General features: G+C 40.7%; 3 protein-coding genes across 9 annotated transcripts in view; 1 reads left to right on the forward strand and 2 right to left on the reverse strand.

Moving 5' to 3' along the window:
- Positions 1–3,811, reverse strand: part of yme1l1b (YME1-like 1b) — a 7,583-nt gene extending 3,772 nt beyond the window's left edge. Inside the window, exons 1-9 of the mRNA XM_005741969.1 lie at positions 3,625–3,811; positions 2,967–3,101; positions 2,675–2,852; positions 1,947–2,039; positions 1,384–1,493; positions 865–1,009; positions 700–783; positions 268–441; positions 29–181 (exon numbers count right to left, since the gene is read on the reverse strand). Coding sequence (XP_005742026.1) covers positions 29–181; positions 268–441; positions 700–783; positions 865–1,009; positions 1,384–1,493; positions 1,947–2,039; positions 2,675–2,852; positions 2,967–3,101; positions 3,625–3,657 — 1,105 coding nt within the window. The 5' untranslated portion in view covers positions 3,658–3,811. The remainder of the gene's footprint in view (positions 1–28; positions 182–267; positions 442–699; positions 784–864; positions 1,010–1,383; positions 1,494–1,946; positions 2,040–2,674; positions 2,853–2,966; positions 3,102–3,624) is intronic.
- Positions 3,812–4,262: 451 nt separating this feature from the next.
- On the reverse strand, positions 4,263–11,619 carry LOC102206600 (acyl-CoA-binding domain-containing protein 5-like). 4 transcript variants are annotated; one of them, XM_005742026.2, is made up of 14 exons: positions 11,507–11,619; positions 11,122–11,213; positions 10,683–10,806; positions 10,378–10,450; positions 9,962–10,106; positions 9,176–9,214; positions 8,625–8,825; positions 7,356–7,574; positions 7,059–7,153; positions 6,775–6,955; positions 6,417–6,628; positions 6,159–6,209; positions 5,235–5,350; positions 4,263–5,121 (listed from the first exon to the last, which is right to left on the reverse strand). In XM_005742026.2, exons 2-14 carry the CDS (start codon positions 11,201–11,203, stop codon positions 5,109–5,111), a joined length of 1,551 nt encoding a protein of 516 aa, XP_005742083.2. In that variant the 5' UTR covers positions 11,204–11,213; positions 11,507–11,619; the 3' UTR covers positions 4,263–5,108. The 4 variants fall into 4 exon arrangements, with proteins under 4 accessions (XP_005742083.2, XP_013768565.1, XP_013768566.1 ...); XM_013913111.1 differs by having other exon boundaries at positions 11,122–11,243; XM_013913112.1 differs by having other exon boundaries at positions 11,122–11,619.
- Positions 11,620–12,441: 822 nt separating this feature from the next.
- LOC102192916 (abl interactor 1-like) overlaps positions 12,442–20,311 on the forward strand; it is a 22,612-nt gene continuing 14,742 nt past the window's right edge. For all 4 annotated transcript variants that reach the window (XM_005741972.2, XM_005741976.2, XM_005741973.2 and 1 more), the window contains exons 1-2: positions 12,442–12,700; positions 17,156–17,323. In XM_005741972.2, coding sequence (XP_005742029.1) covers positions 12,584–12,700; positions 17,156–17,323 — 285 coding nt within the window. In that variant the 5' untranslated portion in view covers positions 12,442–12,583. The remainder of the gene's footprint in view (positions 12,701–17,155; positions 17,324–20,311) is intronic.

Here is a 20,311-nt window from a genome sequence, read left to right on the forward strand (position 1 = left end):
TTTTTTTTTTTTTTTTTTATAAACCCACTGAAGAGATTCCTGATGCGACTCGCTCCCACTCCAACGAACATTTCGTCAAACTCTGAGCCGGAGGCATAATAAAACGGTACGTCTGCCTCTCCTGCCACTGCTCTGGCCAGCAGGGTCTTTCCAGTCCCTGGAGGGCCCACAAGTAAAACTCCTAAATTAAAGAGAGAGGAGAAAATGAGTTTTGAAAGAGTAATGCCAGAGGTCACTGTGAATGTGCCACTGTGAAAAATAACCTACCTTTAGGCAGCTTTCCTCCCAAAGCTGTGAACTTTTGTGGGTTTTTAAGGAACTCCACCACTTCCTGCAGCTCATTCTTAGCTTCTTCGACCCCTTTCACTTGCTCAAATGTCACATTTTTCAACTGCGCAGGGTCCAAAGCTGAGTCCAGGCCTGATGTGGTTCGGAACCGCACTGTCCAAAATGATTAGATTAAAGTTCGAAATCATGCGGCATGTCATGGTTAATCAACTCACACAGACAAACACATTACATGTTAGCCACATCACACAGCAGCACCACTGCAAATGGTTTAGTTGGAACAAGCTTACTTAGCTTGCAAGTGTTTAGCTCTACTGTTAATATTTTAACTGATTATTAAAATATTAGTACTTTGGAGGCAAATTATTTTGAAACTAAGATCCAGTGTTTGGAGGGAAAGGGGGCCTTTACCCGATATGAAGGGTGTCTTCGAGATGCTATACAGCCCAACGAGAAGCAGCACCAGCAGGATTAGACGAGTCCTCCTAGGTGAGTCTGATGGTCAAACAAGAACATCAGCACAGTTTAATTCTGTATAATGATACTGAGTCTAGGTGTGTTTGTACTGAAACTTGCCTTGAGTTTGCTGTGTCAGGGCTTGAGCTTTCAGGAAACCGTCAGCGAAGCCCCTCTTGAACGCATCCTGCTGTCCATCAGGTATGTTCTTCACCATGCTGTCTAGACTTTCAACTTCTATCCCCTTGTCACGTGTGAGAAACCCCTGCAGTCCAAAGCAAGTCTGGTCAGTACTGCAATCTAAAAGCCTGCATCACTGTTACTCTTGCAAGAACCACAGGTTTTACAACTACAGGGACAAGATCAGCAAACCTCTTTCTAATATATATATATTTATATATGTAAAAAAATATTTCTTTGGTCATCAAGTTAAATTACAAGTCTGCAGGTGTCACAGACTAAACAGATATAAGCTGTCACACATTCCTCAAGTTTTGTGACTGTAAAAGGCAGGCTGTTTTTCATACTTGCTGCTGCATTTTATCATGCACATTGATGACAGAAAGTATTAAAAATGTTATACACATCCATAACATAAGGATTTGGCAATGCATGCCAACCTTGTGAATAAACATGTACCTTCATAAAAGATGGCGTGAACCCTTCAGAGTCGGCAGGCCGTTTGAAAGCTGACTGCAGTCGTCTTGTTTTGCTCCTTAAAGTTTTAAAACCTCTGGTCTGAACCAACGCTGAAATAAATCACACAGACATAAACATAGTAAAGTCATCAGCAAGTTTATCAAAAACAGAGTCCAGTAAAATAGCTCTTATCAGTTATGTCAATGGGATGAACAAAATACAGGAAATACTTATAGATCTGAGCTCAGCCATAAACATCACTTAGAATTAATGCCTTTATAACAATTTCAAATAAACGTTTAAAAAGTTCCAGCAGGAGAGCTTGTATAGACGTTTCACAAGTGTAGCTAATAAATTGGTCAGTGAGTGTAAATGTATATGTTGTTACAGCTATAAGTACAATGCAAATGTAAGATATGCTTGCAATGACCCTGTCAGTAATGTCAGCCTGTCTTGCTTTCACATAAACATACAAACCAACTCAGATCATTTATTTGTTGTAACTCAATATGAAGTTAGAGTCTTTCATAAAATTATTGAACTACTTTGTAATCCATGGTTACCTGGCCGGTACTGGAGATCTGTAAAGACAGACTGAAGTGGTGAAGGGTGCAGCCTTGAAAACACCGGTGTCAGCACGCGACTCCATGAGAAGCCTGGGGAGAGAGAACAAAGTATAAGTGTCGTTTAAATCATGAGGTAACTGCAGGGCAAACTGGCAGCAGATGCCTTACTGTCTCATTAAGGCCTCAGTCACACAAGCTTAGAGACCAGCTGGCAGTCATTTGGCAACTACTGGTCATAAGAGAAAAGTGTGCATTCATCAAAATGTTGCAAGTGGTTGCTGGCAGTCACCAGGCTTAGAGACCAGTCAGTGAGAAACCTGTAACCACAGAGGCTCGCTTCCTTTAAGCAAGGGGGAAAAAATGCATTCCATGTTTGGCTGGCAAGTGGTTGCTGAAGATTGATGGGCGGGAAATTGGTTGCAAAGACATATATGGTGCTGCACGAAAAAGGTTCTTTTGATTGCTTCAGTCACTAACAGGCTGCACAGTTGCTCAAAGTTTGCCTGGAAGATGAACTAAAAGTGATGGCACCAATCTGCTAGAAACCCAAGCATGAAGGTTTCTGATGCAACCAATTTCACCAGGGGAAAGTACATTTTTCCCTCGCAACCTGAAATTGCAATAGGGTTGCTAACTGGTTTGTCGGCCTGTGTGACAATCATTTAGTAGCTACACTAATCAATCTGATGTGAGATAAGAGATATATTGAGATACATCTTCCTCACCATGCTTATTGTGGAAAAAGGAATGTGTGGAGAGATGCGAGGTCCTCCAGGCCGTCTGACCACCAAATGCAAGTGGTGCTTCCTGTGGGCTCAAGTGTGGCAACACACGAGTCACCAGCTCATCCAGCTGCTGCGTTCCCAGATCTGATAAACCCAGCTCCCGTAAATTCCACACAGACTGTAAACAAACAAAGTACATAGCTTTTTTTTAATAACATTGAGCATGCAATGTTTTCGTTATTGCTCAGAACATTAAAGCAAGTGTCAGGACATGCACTTGTACAGCGAGTACCTCGGCACAGTGTAGTTCTGGGTCTGCAGCACGCTCCTTATGTTTTCTTGATTTGCAGGAGGCACTGCTGCTGCTCCCCACTGAGCTTTTCAGAGAGTGGAGGACGTTGATGAGGTGACTCAGGGGTACAGTCACCTGTGATCATTGCAATCAGTTGGTGAATGACTAGCACGTTGTGAATATCAAAAGATACACTTACAAGCTGAAGGCTGCTCATATTGAGACTGGTGACGATGTAGACAGATTACGTTAGCTAGCCGGTGTTGCAAAGTTGGATAGCATAAACAAACATAAACATAGCTACATATAGGCGATTGACAGATTAATTAATGACACATCGCTCAATGACGCAGTTTACTATTTGACACACAACTAAGGACACAACGGAGACTGGGAAACTATCATTAACGCGCTAGCCAAAACTTCTCTCAACGACCCACGTTGCTTATTTTACTTTAACTACGGGAAAACAGCAGATAACTGGTGTGGCAACTTGTCCACAGATGTAAATGCACAGTTCAAAATAAACTACAACGAAAGACAGCAGGGGGAGTCATACAAACATGCTAAGGTTAAGCTAGCTTACTAGCACGTTCAAGTGAACCAAAAGAACAAGAGCGCTACTATTAGCTTGAGCTAACTTATCCTGCTTTCTTACCTGAGGCTGGACCGTCGTTGACAAGGAAAACATATTTAATTGTCACCTGTGCAAGACCCCAGTTAAGCTATATGCAAGTTATATGACTGTCCCTGAGAGTTAAAGGTCCGTGTTTGCGGCAAGAAGTGACAGCGGAAAATAACCCGGATATGACCTCCACCATGTTGTGACAAATTTTGTATCCCGGTCGAAATTTGACTCCCTTTTGTGGTCACGCTAAAGTACCTGTTTATTTATTTTTAAAGAAATGTCCACATTGTTTTGCCCAATCTTGAGATGGAAATGAATCAAGCATAACTTTCAACCACTAAAACTGATTTATCTGTTCCGGAATGAAAGCATATAACTGTAAAAACAAAACAAAAGACATAATAGTAATACGCATAAAAGTAAACGCACTTTACGGGGTTTTTTCAGCTTTTGTAAAAAAGTAATTTTGAAAATTCGTGGATAATAACAATAATATATTTTAGCATTTTTTTTTAAATAGCTTGCACATTCTGGTGGATTAACCGCTACAGAAAAATACAAAAATATTTTAGTAACTACTCACCCTGATAAATAGAAATAAGAAAACACTCTTGGAAAAAACTCACAGCCTCTCAAATAAGCATCAACATCATTAAAAATTTGATTGTTCTAAGAATGTCTTTATTACATTTGCAATGTGCTTCATATGCTCATATTTTACAACTGTAAGCATTATCCTTACGTAAACCAAACAGTATTCTTCATTGTCTACTTAAAACTAGCAAGAAACAAGAATGTTTATATAGATATGTGGACTGTCTGCACTCTTCTCAGTTGTTTTTTTGTTTTGTTTTTTGGTTACTATAGCAATAAAGCTATAAAATAAATAGTCTGACACAAAAATAATAATGTTTCTCACATCAAGTGTGTTTTTGACTTTAAAAGAAACTCTCCTAAAATATGTATCTATTCAAGACAACACATATAAAAGACCAATGTCCTTGTAATTACATTACAGTACATGTAATGGAACACTCTAGTTTGAGGGGGAAAACGAATTAAAATATAAAATGTACAATAAATAACTGGGAATGAGAATCTCTAAAACTCTTTATCGCTTGAAGTCTACAGCTATTGCATGACAATGAACCGTGAATTAACTTCACAAGTTATGCAAAGGTTCTGGAAATCTCCTCGTCATATATAAGATCACCACCTCATGACAGACTAACTGGAGCAAAGAAACTGGGCCAGCACTGGTGATGCATAAATCAAACCCTTTTCTTAAATACCTCAAAAGTCTGCTTCAAGTTAAAACGCTACACTACATCGCCAAGTTTCCAACCATCCGTTCATCTAAAACAGCCTTTTAAATTTCTACCGATGCCTCATTGCACTCTGCATCTGATTTTAGCTCTAGAAAGCCACAAAACCCCCAAAAAGTGCATCGTTTTCATCCACAGTTCATCTTCTTTGATCGATGTTGATAGTTGCCAGTAGTAGTAATAGACAATTCACGGTATTTTGCTGTGAGGAGAAAAGCAGAAACTGAATTTTAGTTGTGTTTCATTGTGGTCATAAAACAAGAAGAGTCATCCCTCACAACAAACCCAAATGATCTCCAAGAGACTTTTTCTCACCTTCTCTTTCGTTGTAAGTAAAGGTGGACAAGCCAGTGGGTGATAAGAGGCCAGAGTGCGGTGAACACGACTGTGAGTGGGGAGAAGTCACAAGGCCACCACGATGGTCTCAGGAACTTAAAAGAAAAATCAGAAATAAAAAAACAAGAGGGATAAAGGCACTCTGATTTCCCAGTGGAACTGAAAAAAGCCTCTAACTTCCACTTTGAAACAGTTCAGAGAGCACAAGGACTGCTAAAACACTGTTTTAATACAACATAGTGACATCAGCAGGTTTTTATGACAACACACTGATCTCTGACCTTTGACCTATGACCTTGAAATGGTGTATTTTATTATCTTTGCACAGAATTGGCTGAAATCTTTGATTTCTGTGGACTGTGAAAACTTGAGATATTATGATATATTCACATGTGGGAAACTTTCTGGCATCATTGTGAGGTCGTAGGGCACTGTATTGAAAAAAACAAAAAGTGCTGTACAGCTCTGTCCATTCACCTTCATATCATATATTACTCACTATGGTTTACTGAATTTTTTTATTCAACGTTAACTTTAACCACGGGCACTAACAACGAAGGCTAAGGTCAAATGTTTAGTAAACCGAGGTACTCATGTCCTCAAGGCCTCGTATATTGTTGTGAAGTTTGAAGATGATTTATTAAAACAATGCAGGTAATATAAAGTTTTTACTGATTTTTGCATTTTGTGTCTTTGAGCTTGACCTGATTTTCACCAAAATTAAATCAGCTCGAGCTGTTACTGCTATCGACTGTCACACAAAATTTGAACATGATATGCTGAAAACTATGGATGCTAGAGTGCTAACAAACAAACAGACAGGCAAACAAACCACTCTTCGGGGAGAGTATAATAACAGGTCATGCTTCATAGCTGAGAGCAAAAAAGCTTTTTAATGAGCACCTGTCTTGGTACAGTTACAGAGTCCCCCCGCCTTGGCAAAGATGATCTTGACTGAAAGAAAAGAAAACATGAAAATTAAAAAAAATGTTAAAGAAAACATCCTTGGAATCACTGATTGTCTTGAAGGGAATGAAAATAAAATCAATTTAGAATTTGTCGATTTTAATTTAATTTTTTATGACTTAAAAAAAGAGAAAAACTGTGACAAAAAGTTCCTTAATTGCACCTAAACAAGTGGCCACATGTCTGGTTGTTCACCTGTGACTTGGTCAGCTCCTCCAGAGCATGCAGCCTGTACAGCACATTGGCCATGTCGCACTGCAGTCTCAGCAGAGCAGTGGCTATTTGCTCATTGATGCTTCCCCTGGTAACACTGCCAGGATGCAGTCTGCTCGGTGACACACAGCAGCAGGTGGCATTTACGCTCACACATGGCTCAGCGCTGCAGGTAGCCCTCGGTAACTGAGAACCTGGAAGGAGAACCAGAATACATGCAGACTTTATGGAATGGTAGGCAGGGTATCTCATTTATTTAAATGCTCAGGAGAATAAACGGGGGAATACATTGTGAGAGACTGCTAAATCGGGGATTCAGCATCATCTGCAGTAATCTCACCTCCCCCTGTTCTTGACAAGGAGCTGTTGTGTTTTCTTGGACTAATCCCTTCTTTAACATCTCCTGTGAGGACATGATCTTCTCCATCTATCAGGGTGGTGTTGCTCTCAAACCAGACATCCCTTTGCTTCATCGAGCCAGCTCCTGATCCCCGTGAGAGGCCTTTGGACGTGGACAGCCGCTTAGCAGGAAAATGAAGAGCATCATCACACTTTGTATGGACGAAATATGAATAGCTCATGCAATGGCCTATTTTTATTTGGAAAGCATGTTTCGCACCACACCTCATCCGTGGCTAGGTGCTCCATGGAGTCACAGAACTCTTCATTATCTGAGTCAGTGGATCGGTGGTTCTTCTCAAGAATAGCATCGTTATGATCTAAGGCACAAAAAAAGAAAGAGAAGAGCATGTCCAGCATTGTAAATTGTGCCTAAAACCTACATTTTTAAATTACAGGCTAAAGAGAACTATACTGTACAATTTGACAGAAATTTACAGATGATGTCTTATTAGATATTTTGGTTTTCCATATCCAGCATGCAATCCAATACAGAATGTTAGCATTTCTATGTAATCTTACCAGTCAGATGTCCATTAACATGCATGTATGGGTTATACTGTACACTGGGCTCTAAGGTACATGCCAGCTCTTCCTCCTCCACATCGCTGTTGAGGGAGCTGTGGGTCCCGTTGGTGAAGGAGGACACACTGGGCTCCACACTGCTGCAGGAGCCTTTAGCGTCAGACAACCTCCACCTCTTGTCCTCCACCATTAACAGCCGTGGGTCAGGACTCCAGTCTGACATAACACAAAGACATGGACTATGGGAAAGAATTATGAAAATACTTTTTCTTTATCTGATAGAAATGCTGTGTATTATTTATATGTTTTTCCTTATTTTCTGTGATATGTAATAATAATGGATTGCATTTATATAGCGCTTTTCGGGACCCTCAAAGCGCTTTACAATTCCACTGGTGAATGGCCTGGCTGGTGGCCTGTATTTGTACAGCACTTTACTAATCCCTAAGGACCCCAAAGTGTGAAGGCAAGCTACAGTTGTAGCCACAGCTGCCCTGGGGCAGACTGTCAGAAGCGAGGCTGCCACATCGCGCCATCGGCCCCTCTGGCCATCACCAGTAGGCGGTAGGTGAAGTGTCTTTCCCAAGGACACAACGACCGAGACTGTTCGAGCCGGGGCTCAAACCGGCAACCTTCCGATTACAAGACGAACTGCCAACTCTTGAGCCACGATTGCCCCACATATATACCTACTGTGACAATGGTGGGTAATCATATTAACACCAAAGATGTCTTAATATGATCAGTACAAACCTCCGCTCACTTCATGGTGTTTATGAGGGGCAGCCAATCAGAAAACGTTGACTTACAGTGAAGGGGATGGGAGATATAATGGTTTCAGACTGAGGGTTACACCGAGGCACACAATAAATATGATGTAGATCTGTGAATCGTGCAAAGCTATTATAACCTAGTCGTCTTGAGTTTAAAACTAAAAATATGGAACTGGAAAAATCCCATCCACGTGTGTCTTGCATCCTTTAAATATTCAACATTTCATGATTTTTTTTGTATTTTTCCTGGAAATAAAAGGGGGGAAAAATTCCCAAAATATCTCAGCTAATGGTTTTATCTAATACTTGGCAATAAGGGTTTATGGGATCCCAAAGAGCAGACTTAATAGCTGCACTGATTTCCTGCTAAACTCATTAAAACAGGCAAACACATAAGGAAAGTTAGGAGAGAAGCAATTATTTGGCTGTATGTTGCCTCTACAACAACACAAACCAGCACCTCTGTCAGCCCATGACCCAAACTACACTGTACCTCTTTCCTCCTCCTTGTCTTCATGGTCCGCATTGTGTCCTTCATCCCCATTTTCCTCTTCCTCACTTCTCCTCCATTCACTACTTCCCTCATTTCTCTCCACGCCACTATTCTCCTCGCTACTGACACTCAAGCCTCGAGCACTGTTGTCGTTTTCGTTTTCGTGGAGGTTCTGAATATCATCCCACAGATCCCCATACCCTGAACAGTGAGGGAAATGCTCTTGATTAATTCAAAAAATTGCATATAGATGCACAGCAAAAATCTGCACAACAGAAAAGCCACACAGGAAACTTGACATCACTTCACAGGGTCTGCACACTGTAACAACGCCACAATGCGAGCCAACAGACCAACACGCCTTACCACAGCACATACTAGACATGACAAAAAAGCACAAGAAAATCTGCTCTAATTGTTTGTTTTTTTTTACAGCTCATACAGCTTAAAGCAGAGACGATTTTCACTCAGCTGCAACAGCAATGAAAGCAACGTAACTAAACTAAAAAACTCTATCACGTCTACAGCCATCGCAAACACCAAGGACTTGCCTTCCATTGTTGGCTTCTTAAAAGGTTTAACCAGCTCATCTAGGGATAAAAAACATGTAAGACATGCATTAAGAAAAAAACAGATCACCATATCACCCCATCTGAGCAGCGCTGCTATCACCTGCAGGCTACTGTGTTTTCATTTCCTTTGACGTGCCTTCACATGTGGACCAAAAGCCACACGAAACCCCTCAAAACATTTACAGTCACTTAGCAACAGGGTCATTACAATGTTTAGCAGATAGATGAGTGTTTCAAAATCGATACTGGGAAAATGAGAGAGAGCACCATCACAAATTTTCGATATGACATTAACAGAAACTTGTTCGTTATTTGGCTTTCAGTACATATCACATTGAAGTTGGATGAAAATGTATTTAGATTTAATCTCTGTGAAAGCTCTTGTTTGAAAGAAAATCAAGTGTGTGTATGAGAAGCTGTAAATTAAATATATGCCTAATATATGCAAAACGGTGGTTTCTACAGGCCTCCAAATCTGCTGTCAGAGGCCGACAGCCAAACATTTTAGGGACTGCAAGCATCCATCACTTTATATGAACTTTAATTGATAGTCCACAGTCACAGAGCCGCCAAACCAGACATTTACCTTAAAGATGTGAAGGATCCAGCTCAACTAGTTTTCTAGATAATGGAATTTGACTGAATTTATTTATTTTGCAAAATTTGATGAATTGAGATGGAATGCCGTCATGTCATGACACTATACTGATCAGAAACACGACAACTTGAGAATACTCCATAGGCATGTTTCCAGGCTTGCTTTACCCGCATGTTGTGCAAAGGGCCTGGTGAAGGGTCTCCTGTCCACCTCATTTTCTTCAGCCTCCTCTCCCTCTACCTCTGTGTAGAAATTTCCCAGCATCTGTACCAGGTCAGACACATCTTCTGAAATTGGCACAGTCTCCAGAATCTGAAAACACACATACAAATTTGATAAATCAACAGAAAGGCTCTTTTGATTCGGGAGCATTATGGTACAAATGCATGCAAGTTGAGGCAAACAACAGTGCCAATAAGATACTTTACATTTCGCAAGAGAAGAGTTGTTTAACACATCCCTCGACTAAATGCCCGCGCTTTTCTGAGCACGCCAAGTCATTTATTCAAAGCATGATGCCACGAGTGTTTATTATTCTGCGTGCTGCTTCTATTCAGCCCCAGTTTTGCCTGAAAGGACTTACCAGCTGGATGTTCTCAATATAACTCTTCATGGCTTCCTCCTTTGTCATATTTCCTAAAGAGCTCCATGCATCCCTGAGAACACAAAGTCATAGTTCAAAATCAACTGAGGCTGTGAAGTTGAAGTATTTTCTGTATTTGTGCAACAATATACGGGGGAGAACTAAGTGCATTTGGCTCCATAGTAAAATAGCCATGCAGTGGCCATACTGCAGGGGAGGGACCCCGATAGTAAAATTTCATGGCTCTTGTGCATTTTTTAAAAACTAGTTGGGGTATTATGGGTCCATATTAGAAATGCATATACCATTTAGCTTTTCCATGAGTGTCCCAGAAGCCGGTTGGTCTGGAAATGTTGCACGGCCCCATAGTGGCCTGCTTATGGTAACTGTAGAACATCAGCATCATGTCATCAGATGGCTGAAAAGTACCTAAAAAATAAGGAAACAACAGAAAGGCAAGCTCAGGCTTTGTGTGCAGTAAACCAGTAACACACAATGTGGCAAAGATGCATGAAGTGTCTGATTCGTTTAATCAGCTCTCATCCCTGTAGCAGCTTTGGGGTCAGCCAAGTGTGAGTGACAGCTCTTAAGTGCAACACATGTAGGTCAATCACACAGAGTGAACAAACAAGCCCAGTGAGGACAGATTTTACACTCCACAGCTGATCATTGAGCACTCGAGTTCAACCATTTTCTACTTATTTTCCCACACGGGCTCTATAGCAGATTTTAATAAGTCATCACCTTCTTCGGGCAAACTCCGGACCACTTTAACTGCCGCAGCAAATTTCGCCTCCAGGCTGTGCTTGTCCTCCTCCTGCGCCATGCCGAGTCCACTGAAGGATGACATGAAGGAGTCCTCACATCTTGAGCAAGAAATTGAAGCAATTAATGAAAAAAAAAAAAATCAGAAAGAGCTGAAGGGAGGGGGTGACACAGTTTGTTCACCACTGCACCTTGCTGGCACCTGTCCTGTATTTGTAAAAGGCCAGCTGCTTTCTCTCTAATCTGGGATTATGAGATGAAATTGTTCTATAAAATTACCCTCGTCGTTTTTTTTTCGTTCAGCGATAACAGACTATATTCTCCGAGTGAAATGCATTTTTCTGTGGTTCATTTGCTCACTCACCATCAAGTTCACATTGGCCGGTAAGATAATTATTTCATTAGCCCGGTGTCTGTCTGCAATATGCAGCAAAAAAGCCAATCTGCTCCGGTCAAGGATGAGCCAAACACGCAACGTTTGAGCCTTAAACACGTCTGGGTGATGTAGTTTTATTCAGTAAAAAAAACTGCAGATAGTAGTGCACATCTCAACGCTTAAGCATTCAAATCCCACAAACCTCTCTGAGCGGAGCTTTAAACCGAAGTGGTGAGTGGGAAATGTAGGAATCTGCGTCTAGGTCTCTTTTTTGTCCAGGCAGCAAAAGAAAATAGTTCTCTTTCTCTTTTCTTAAAATTAAACTAAACCTATAAAGGATATTGTCAATGCTGATGATTCAATAAGACATGTTCTGTTATTTTGTAAACACATCAGATTAGAGTTTTATAGCGCCTATTCCCAGACTGTCTTGTAGAATTTAAGCTATATATTTTTATTTTTATGTGCTCCAGATAAAAATATTTCTATATTTTTCATAGGCCTGTTTTTAAATTAGTGGTTGATGGATGTTAATGTTGCAAAATGGGTTGATAATGGTGATGTATAAACAAAATATATTAATTTCAAGCTAACGCTGTTTCTCTTTGACTGTTTGTGTGTGTGAGGAAAGAAGAATTTAAAGATGTGACACGTGTCTACATGAGACCTTATAACCTTATTAATAATATATAAGAATATGTTAATATATTGTAGTTAAATACAAGCTAAAATCAACTATTCGCAATCATTGTGTTATTAGCTATACCATGTAAAATACCGCTAAATAAAACGATGTATTATTTTATCAGCGTTTATAAGCGATATTACTAATGCCATCGCAGTAAAATGCCATTGGGCAACGGCTCCTCTCCCTCGGCCTCTCAGCCAATCAGCTCTCACCGCTTATAACGTAACTCTGATTAGTCACGGGCTGTTGTGAATCGCAGGCCAGCGGCCCGACAATGCCAGGCGGGGGAGCCCCTTTCTCAGCAACACAGCACAGCATCACCGCCTCGCCTCGCTGAGAAAAAGGACAGGCAGGAGAGAAATGCAAAGGGATGTAAGATGGCAGAGCTACAAATGCTATTAGAGGAGGAAATCCCTGCCGGTAAAAGAGCACTCGTGGAAAGCTACCAGAACCTGTCCCGGGTAGCGGAATACTGTGAAAACAATTATGTTCAGGTAAGAAACGCCTAAAAACCGCCTTTGCATATGGTGAATTTACTGGTTTATCACCGTCGTGTCTGCGGTGTTGTAGTGGGAGTGAGTGAAACCACAGGGGCAGGAAATGCTGGTCGGAACGAAAGCGACTATCAAATCGCTAGCTACACCGAGTGGTCTTTTCTCCCGGTACGCTGGTTTAAGCGGCCGCTCGGTGCCATGTCGGGCATGGCTGTGTTTCGTTATCCCTCTGGTTTCTGTTTTTTAAAGGGTTTCCTCGGTGAGCTGAGAGCTGCTGGGGGCTTTTAGAGGGTGTGTCGTTGTTATGACTAAGTAGGTTGTCACTGACTGCATTCTGTGGTAGGTACCTGTGAAGGAGGCTAATCTCAAAACCGATTTTTTTCCTTCTTTTTTCCTCCCTACGTGACTAAAACCGCACGCTCACCGCACGTGAAAACGGCATAACAGTATTATAAAACGAAAAAAAGGCTCGAGCCTTCCCTTTGGTCGTTTAAAATACAAAAGCTAACAATTGTATGTATATTTTTGAAAATGTAATACTGTCACAGAGCGACACATTATAACACATTTATTCACTAGAAACTCACTAAAACTGTGGCATATTCACGATTTAGCCCTTCCCTTTAGCCATTAAGCACTGGATTTAAAGGCATTTCTCATCTGTGAGCTTTCTTGCCAGTTTATACATCACAAAGTAAACCAAGTGCTAAAGACTTTACATGCAATTCGTCCAAGTCTATAAATGTGTAATGATCCTGATATAACGGTCTACTGCAAAACGTGGCCCCAGAGAATGTGTGTGTGGATCTTATAATGCCTGTGATTGCATGCATGGTGCAGGTTAATGAAAGGTGTGCCAGCTTGTTTTTTTGTGCTTATATTCACTAAATATTAAGTCAAAAAATCAGTAAAGCATTGAGGCATCTGGCTAAATGAGGTATTAACAATAAACCTCAGTTGTTAGTCTCCCACAGAGTGCATTGAGTAAATGTGAGGAATACTGGGAGCTGACATCAAAGTGGCTTCAATGGTCTGGTGTGAACAGAAGACCACTTTGAATCAGAAACTGCGCTCCAGCTTGGCAATTTCTTCGTTACCGTGCTGCCGAGAAAGCCCACAGTAAAAGCACATCAGATCACTTTACCCCGGTTGTCATCAAAAATGCAATGTAGGTTAGACTGCTTGAATGCACGTTTCCTACTGATGGGCTTACACGGTGTTGTGAGGCAACACTTTCAGAGCTAGATCATGCAGGAAGCTATTATTCTGCAGATCAGTTGGACGGTTTGAGAGGAAATGGCATGCACCTGGTGGCAAACTTAGCTGCTTTAAGAAGCAGGAGCTTAGAGGCTTTAGTTTACAGACCAGGTGTCATATGTTGTGAAACAGGAATTTGGAGCACTCAATAAATAATAATAGCAAAAAGACTGTCACATCAGATTGATTCTTTTGATACTGATAAACTAAAGGAAATGAAAAACCAATTGTCATGGTGTCGTTTCAAATTTATTTAGGTTGTGGAATATAAAGGTACTTCACATATGAGCTCATCAAAAATGCAAATCCCTGTTCATCCATCCATCTAAAAACAAAACAAAAAAGGAATCCCTTTTTATTTATTTTTGATTAATGAAACATATGTATTTGTAGTGGACAGTGAGGAACAAAGTGTTTTGTGGCACACCTGTTTTTAATGCAGTGTCTGTTCTTAGCACTACTGAATGTTGCTCCTGTCAAAATCCCAGCACTACATGAAGCCAACAATAAATCATGTAATCATATTTTGTGAGTCATCTGCAGAAAAAACAGGGATGTTTTTTTGGAGCCAGCTGGTGTCACCCAGATAAGATTTACTGAATCATTTATGTGTAGGTGAATGAGACAAAGGCACTAAGGAATAACTCTGTGCCTCAAGAGATTTGAAGTGTCATATAAGTTCCACATTTTTATCAGGCCTTAATTTCAGAAAAATATCATAAGCATATATCTATATATATTTGAAAATGTTTGAAAATGATTGTGTGCTAGTTTGATTCCCTTTCACTGCTGAGTTTGAAAGCCCAGGGCTGCTGCTTGGTTTATTTCCTACATCATGGCTGGAATATGAAAATGCTCGCATGTGTGTGGCTTTTCCCGAATAATGATTTCTTTAGGGACGTTAAAAACATTAGCTCAGATCCTGCGTGCATGTAAACACACTTGACAAACACAACAGGGAATGAAGGGGATTGAGAGTATTATGTAGGCCAACGTAGCTTATCCTTATATTGTGCTGGGTAAAAATCAAACACGGAAAATGCTAATGTCTTCTGCCTTTTGCTCCCAAGTTGTCAAACCACGTTATCAGCTTGGATACAGTAGCTCTGCATAATCCCATGTGGACAGTTTTTAAAACTGCGTTCATAAACTCACACAGTCACCTGAAATGATGACGCTATGTAAAAAAACAAACTGCATGCCATGATATGTAAATCTACCCAGGCAGGCTGCAGGAAAAAGACACAAGTTTTATTCTTAGATCAGAAGCTGTTTGAAAAAGTGTCACACACCAAACTGAAGACAAGAAAGCAGGACTCAGTTTTTTTTAGTAACTTTCTAAGGTCTTTGTGTATTAAAATAGCATCTCGCAGTGAAATTGTTCTGCTTTTTACAAACCCACTGGTGTGTAAATTGTTCTGAACATTTATGTTCTTAGTTTTGCTTCAGTGTATCGTTTGTGTATGCGTAACCACACATATTACTCATTTCACCCTTCTGTAATATAAGAATGTTAGCCCTGCCAACCCCCCCCCAAACTACAACTCACTCGACACCCCTCTGACTCATAGTGTTTTTTGTTCATAACTCCTGAGGATACTCTTGTCTCAGTATTGTATTTCACTGAATTTGCTTTATTTTACCGCATTGTTTAGATAGGAGTCTTCCACATACCAAAAAAGGAATTCCAATTAGAGCCTCTACAAAAAGCCTTTTGTAAACTTAATACGAAATCCCAAAGAGAGTGGACAATGTGTATAAGGGAGATGTGTGTGTTTCCGTGCAGTACTAGTTTTAAACCTCTTTGTGCTCGTGTTAAGCTCATGCAACAATCACTAGGTATTCAAGCACTGTCCTAGCATTGCTTCACATGTTGTGTGTTAATAGCTCTGTGAGGTCTTTCAGTAGTCATCCAGTGAGTTATGTAAGTCAGCCTTTCCCAACCTAAGGTATGAAAACCAGTTTCTGTGCTAAACTCGCAGTGGGTCACAGAGCAGGTGGTTTGGTGGTCATGTTCAAAAGTGCTGTCATGGTGTAGGTGTTTAACCTCTTGCTACCAAGCACACGTAAACACGTGGTGGTTTGGAAACAGCTTGCATGTGATAACTGATGTATATAGTAGCTGTACAGCATACAACACAGCAGTGAATTGGCCTGAATGCTTATGAACTCTTTATTTAAAAAACTATAAGGTGAGACTTCAACATTTGAAAAACATTTGCTTATCATCATGATAAGTTTAGCCAATCAGCAGTCCGGAAACAGGTGCAGGCACCCTGATCTAAAACACAGCTTTTGGTGAAACTGTTGCATGGTAGCAGGACATTAGGTCATCACAGTGGCATCAGTGAATGTGTGACCCTTTAGGCACAGTTTGTAAATAGGGGTTGGACAGAATATCAATGTCAGCAAATCAAAATATTGATTATCATGATCTAATAATTAATGATAATTGATTAAAACATTTGTTGGCATTCTTGTAGTCTGCTAGGACAGGTGGAGCTTAATCATGAAGATCATGACCTGAGGCAATCTTAAGTGTCACATTTCTGTTTTCGTACACATTACAGAAGCAGAACGATATATTGTTTATAAGTCAGGTGTAGATTGTGTAGTAGTTGTAAGTTGTAGTCTTTCTGTGGTAGTTCGCTGTTGGAGTGCTTCAATGTGTGGCCGCATTCTCCCGTTTTGTTTCCAAACTATAAATATGTCCGTTCAGTCACATTGCTATTTAAAGGCATCCAGAAGCAGATGGTTTGCACAGCCGGGTGGAGATTTGGGAAATGTCCTGGCATTCCTGTTTTCTGGGCTCGAATCCCACTGTGCACCTGTCCCATGTTGCCCGTCGGAGTTGTTCGGACATTGTCCCAATTTCAGGCTGTGTAGTAGTCCACAAAGCCTTTGCTTCACAGAATCACAAACTTTTCTCCTTCACTTCCCTTCAGATCGTAACATGGCTTTGCAGTTTAAAAACAGCAAAGAGAGGATGTCAAATACTATTCCCTGTAGAAAACTGCCCTCTCACTCTGCAGCTCACACAACTGATAGGAGAGGAACAATTACAGTACAGCATTTTGTCTTGCTTTTATGGACCTTACACCTTACTTTCTTCTGCCAAATTCTCCATTTCTTCCACCCACACACATTTCCACTGACTTGTTTTTTACATCAGTTTGTTCTTCTCCCTCTCCCTGCCAGGCTCAAGACAAGAAGAAGGCCCTGGAGGAGACCAAAGCCTACACCACTCAGTCTCTGGCCAGCGTGGCCTACCAGATCAATGCCTTAGCAAACAATGTGCTGCAGCTGCTGGATATTCAAGCCTCGCAACTACGACGCATGGAATCGTCCATCAACCACATCTCCCAGGTAAGCACCGCAACAGATTCGGTATTTGTGCATGGGATTTGAATCATCAGCCAAGAAGGTCAACTCTGATTTTAGCAGTCTAATCGCTGCTTTATCCATCAAATGAACAAAGATAGGTTTTTCCTCTCTAGATAAAAGTTATTCAAGTACAGTAAAATGCCACAGTCTGCTATTATTCAGTGTCATAATACCAAACTGCACAATGGCACATTCATGTATTATAAAGACTGACAGATATGGCGGGGGCATGGATCATGCTGGAGCTGCCAATCCTCCACAGTCCCTCATCAGTCCCACTTGCTTCATCAGCAGTCCTCTCTCTCTCCGCCTCTGTTCCTCTGTGTGCGCTTCATGCGGCCACCCTGCCTGTCAGCCATTGAATGTCCCGTCCCCTCCCTGTGCGCTTCATTAAGCCTGTCAGAATGAAGTGAAACCCTGACGCCAGCACTCTAGCTTGCATTTTCAGCTCCCACTTTACTCTGCAAACTGCGGAGCGGTAGCAGTCAGGTGCAATCTCACAGCGGACAACCAAACACTATTCTCAATCCTTTAAAGGTGCTCAGTAGAGCTTTACTTCCCCTACTTGATGTTTCTGCTTCACACCCAATGGCACCCTTGACGTGCAGCAGCACAGAAGAGAAACTGTTGAGTCAGTACATTCACCTGATCGTAACTGAGAAGCGACTTCTATCAGCTTTAGTCTGGCCACAATGTTTCACTGCAGCCTTTTTTGTCGTTTCATAGCTAGAAAAACACTCGTTTCACCACTAGATTGATTCTAGAAGTCACATATTTTTCTTTCTGTACTGCTGAAGCTGTAAAAGCAAAGTGAGGCCATGCTTTTTATTCTGTTACATGGCATTCTGCGAACATATCTGCCCTTTTTCACAACACCATCAAAGCAAGCTTGTGCTATACATTTCAGAGAATTAGGTTTTTAATTTAAATTCTGTAATTTGATTTACAGGCAATCAAGGCAGCTTCAAAAAGATTCTTAGACAGGAAACCACAACAGCATCTTATGAACAAGCTAACCGGTTATGTCTTTTTTAGTTCATACAAGCTGCCTCGCGTGCGTGAAAATCTAATAGCAGTCCATAATACTGCATGCCTTCTCCATGGCTGCATTTATTCGACACCATGCATGAATTGAGTCCGTGGATCCAGAAGAACATCTGGATCTAGGTCAGTTTGGAATACTTTCACCAAAAGTGTTTCCCAATTTTTATTCTTTCGGTTTAATATATATTCATGAAGATATGGCACAATGTTTTTTTGCAACGATAAAGAATCCTTCCAAAAATGTCTTGATTCAGATCAGTGTATGAATCGGCTCCAAAGGTTAATTTCCTCCAGGGTGGGGCACGCCACACCTCTGATAATTTTTTCATGCAAAATGGAAATGCAAAATTTAACCACAAGTAAAGAAGCAAACAAAACCAGTCTCATAAACTCAATGATGGGGTGAAAAAAAATGCATGCCCCTGAAAACACAGATGGCTTTAAATCTGCTTGAATCGTTAAAAAATTCAGGAAAAGATCATTAACTTTACATATACCCCATAATGGCTTTTCTCTCTACACAAAATGAATATTTCACTTTGCTTTGCTGTGGCAGTTTATCAATTTATCATTCTAGAAAGAAAGGTAGGCAAACGCTGCTGCCAAACCCATGTCTGATTTAAAAGGCCTCAGCAGAAAAGTCTTTGGCAGAAATATACAGTACAGGCTAATCCCTAAAATGCAAAGCAGCAGCATGTCTAATCAAAGGAGAAATCTGAATTAGAACCTAAATTAAATGGTTATGGCTAAAAATGGACATGCTTCCTTTTGATTTTGTTGGAGATCTGAAACTCTACACTTTGGTTTCTTTTCCATTTTCACTCTGTCTTTTCTTTCTGATTTATCTCTCAGTTCATTCCCCGAAATTGTCATCCATCAGCTCAATGACCCACTTGTGCCTTTTTCAGCTCCATTTCAGTTGGTCCAATCCTCTTAAGCGCAGGATCAACTTCGCATTACTCTATATTGCAGTGTAAATTCAAAAGATTGTGGCGACACGTTTATGGACACCTCTTTACCGTAAAATATAGCATCAACAGTATTAGTTGTTTGGATTTAGTTAATATCAAACTATACATGAAATCATTGACATATAAATTCATCGTTTACATGTCTTAAAACCATACTTGGTGCAGACATTTCAGCTCGCTCAGTTGCTCTGCAGAGAATGATCATCTGCTTAAGAACAGATTTAATAGAATGACACCACTGTATAGCTCTGGCAGTGAGAGTTACCATCTGTACCATCTGTTGTCAAAAACACACTCCACAGGGTTGAGCAGACAGGCAGATGTTTATTAAAGAGATTACAAAAGAAAATGAGATCGCAAAAGATCATGAAGGGCAGACATTGCTGTCGTCACTCATTAGATAACAGTTATGTCTCGACGCATTTAGCAATGTACACACAGAGGAAATGCATACAGAGGAAAGTAGCTCTAAAGTGAAGTTTCCTTTTCTATTTCACCATTTTCTTCTCTTCTCAATGTCTTTTTAATTACTGTAAACGCCCCAGAATCAGCTTCTAGTGCCTCTGTCTTCTGTGCCTCTCTCTCATTTCTGTGCCTCTCTGTCCTTCTGTTTTTTTCACTCTCTCTAATCTACACTGCACCTCAGCTCGCCTGTTACTGGCAGGAAATGGGCAGGTCTTTTTTGTAACTTCCCAGCTGAAGCTGGGCGTGTCACTTCAGTTTCCTCTCCTAAAGAAAGAGCCTACAATATCACACACACACACACACATTCAGATAAATAGATGATAGAGCTCAGAGACTTCATCTGAGACACAGTGAGAGGGTAGCACAACTTGACAGTTCTTCTCAGATTTTGAGTCTCTTGGTTGGTTGGTTAATTAAACGAAGCTCTAAAACACATGTTATTCTTATAGTATATTTCTTTGTGTCCATTTGCAATGTATACATGCATATA

The sequence above is a fragment of the Pundamilia nyererei genome, unplaced genomic scaffold (genome assembly GCF_000239375.1).
Source record: "Pundamilia nyererei isolate P.nyererei 1_Seehausen unplaced genomic scaffold, PunNye1.0 scaffold00115, whole genome shotgun sequence".
NCBI lineage: Eukaryota > Metazoa > Chordata > Actinopteri > Cichliformes > Cichlidae > Pundamilia > Pundamilia nyererei.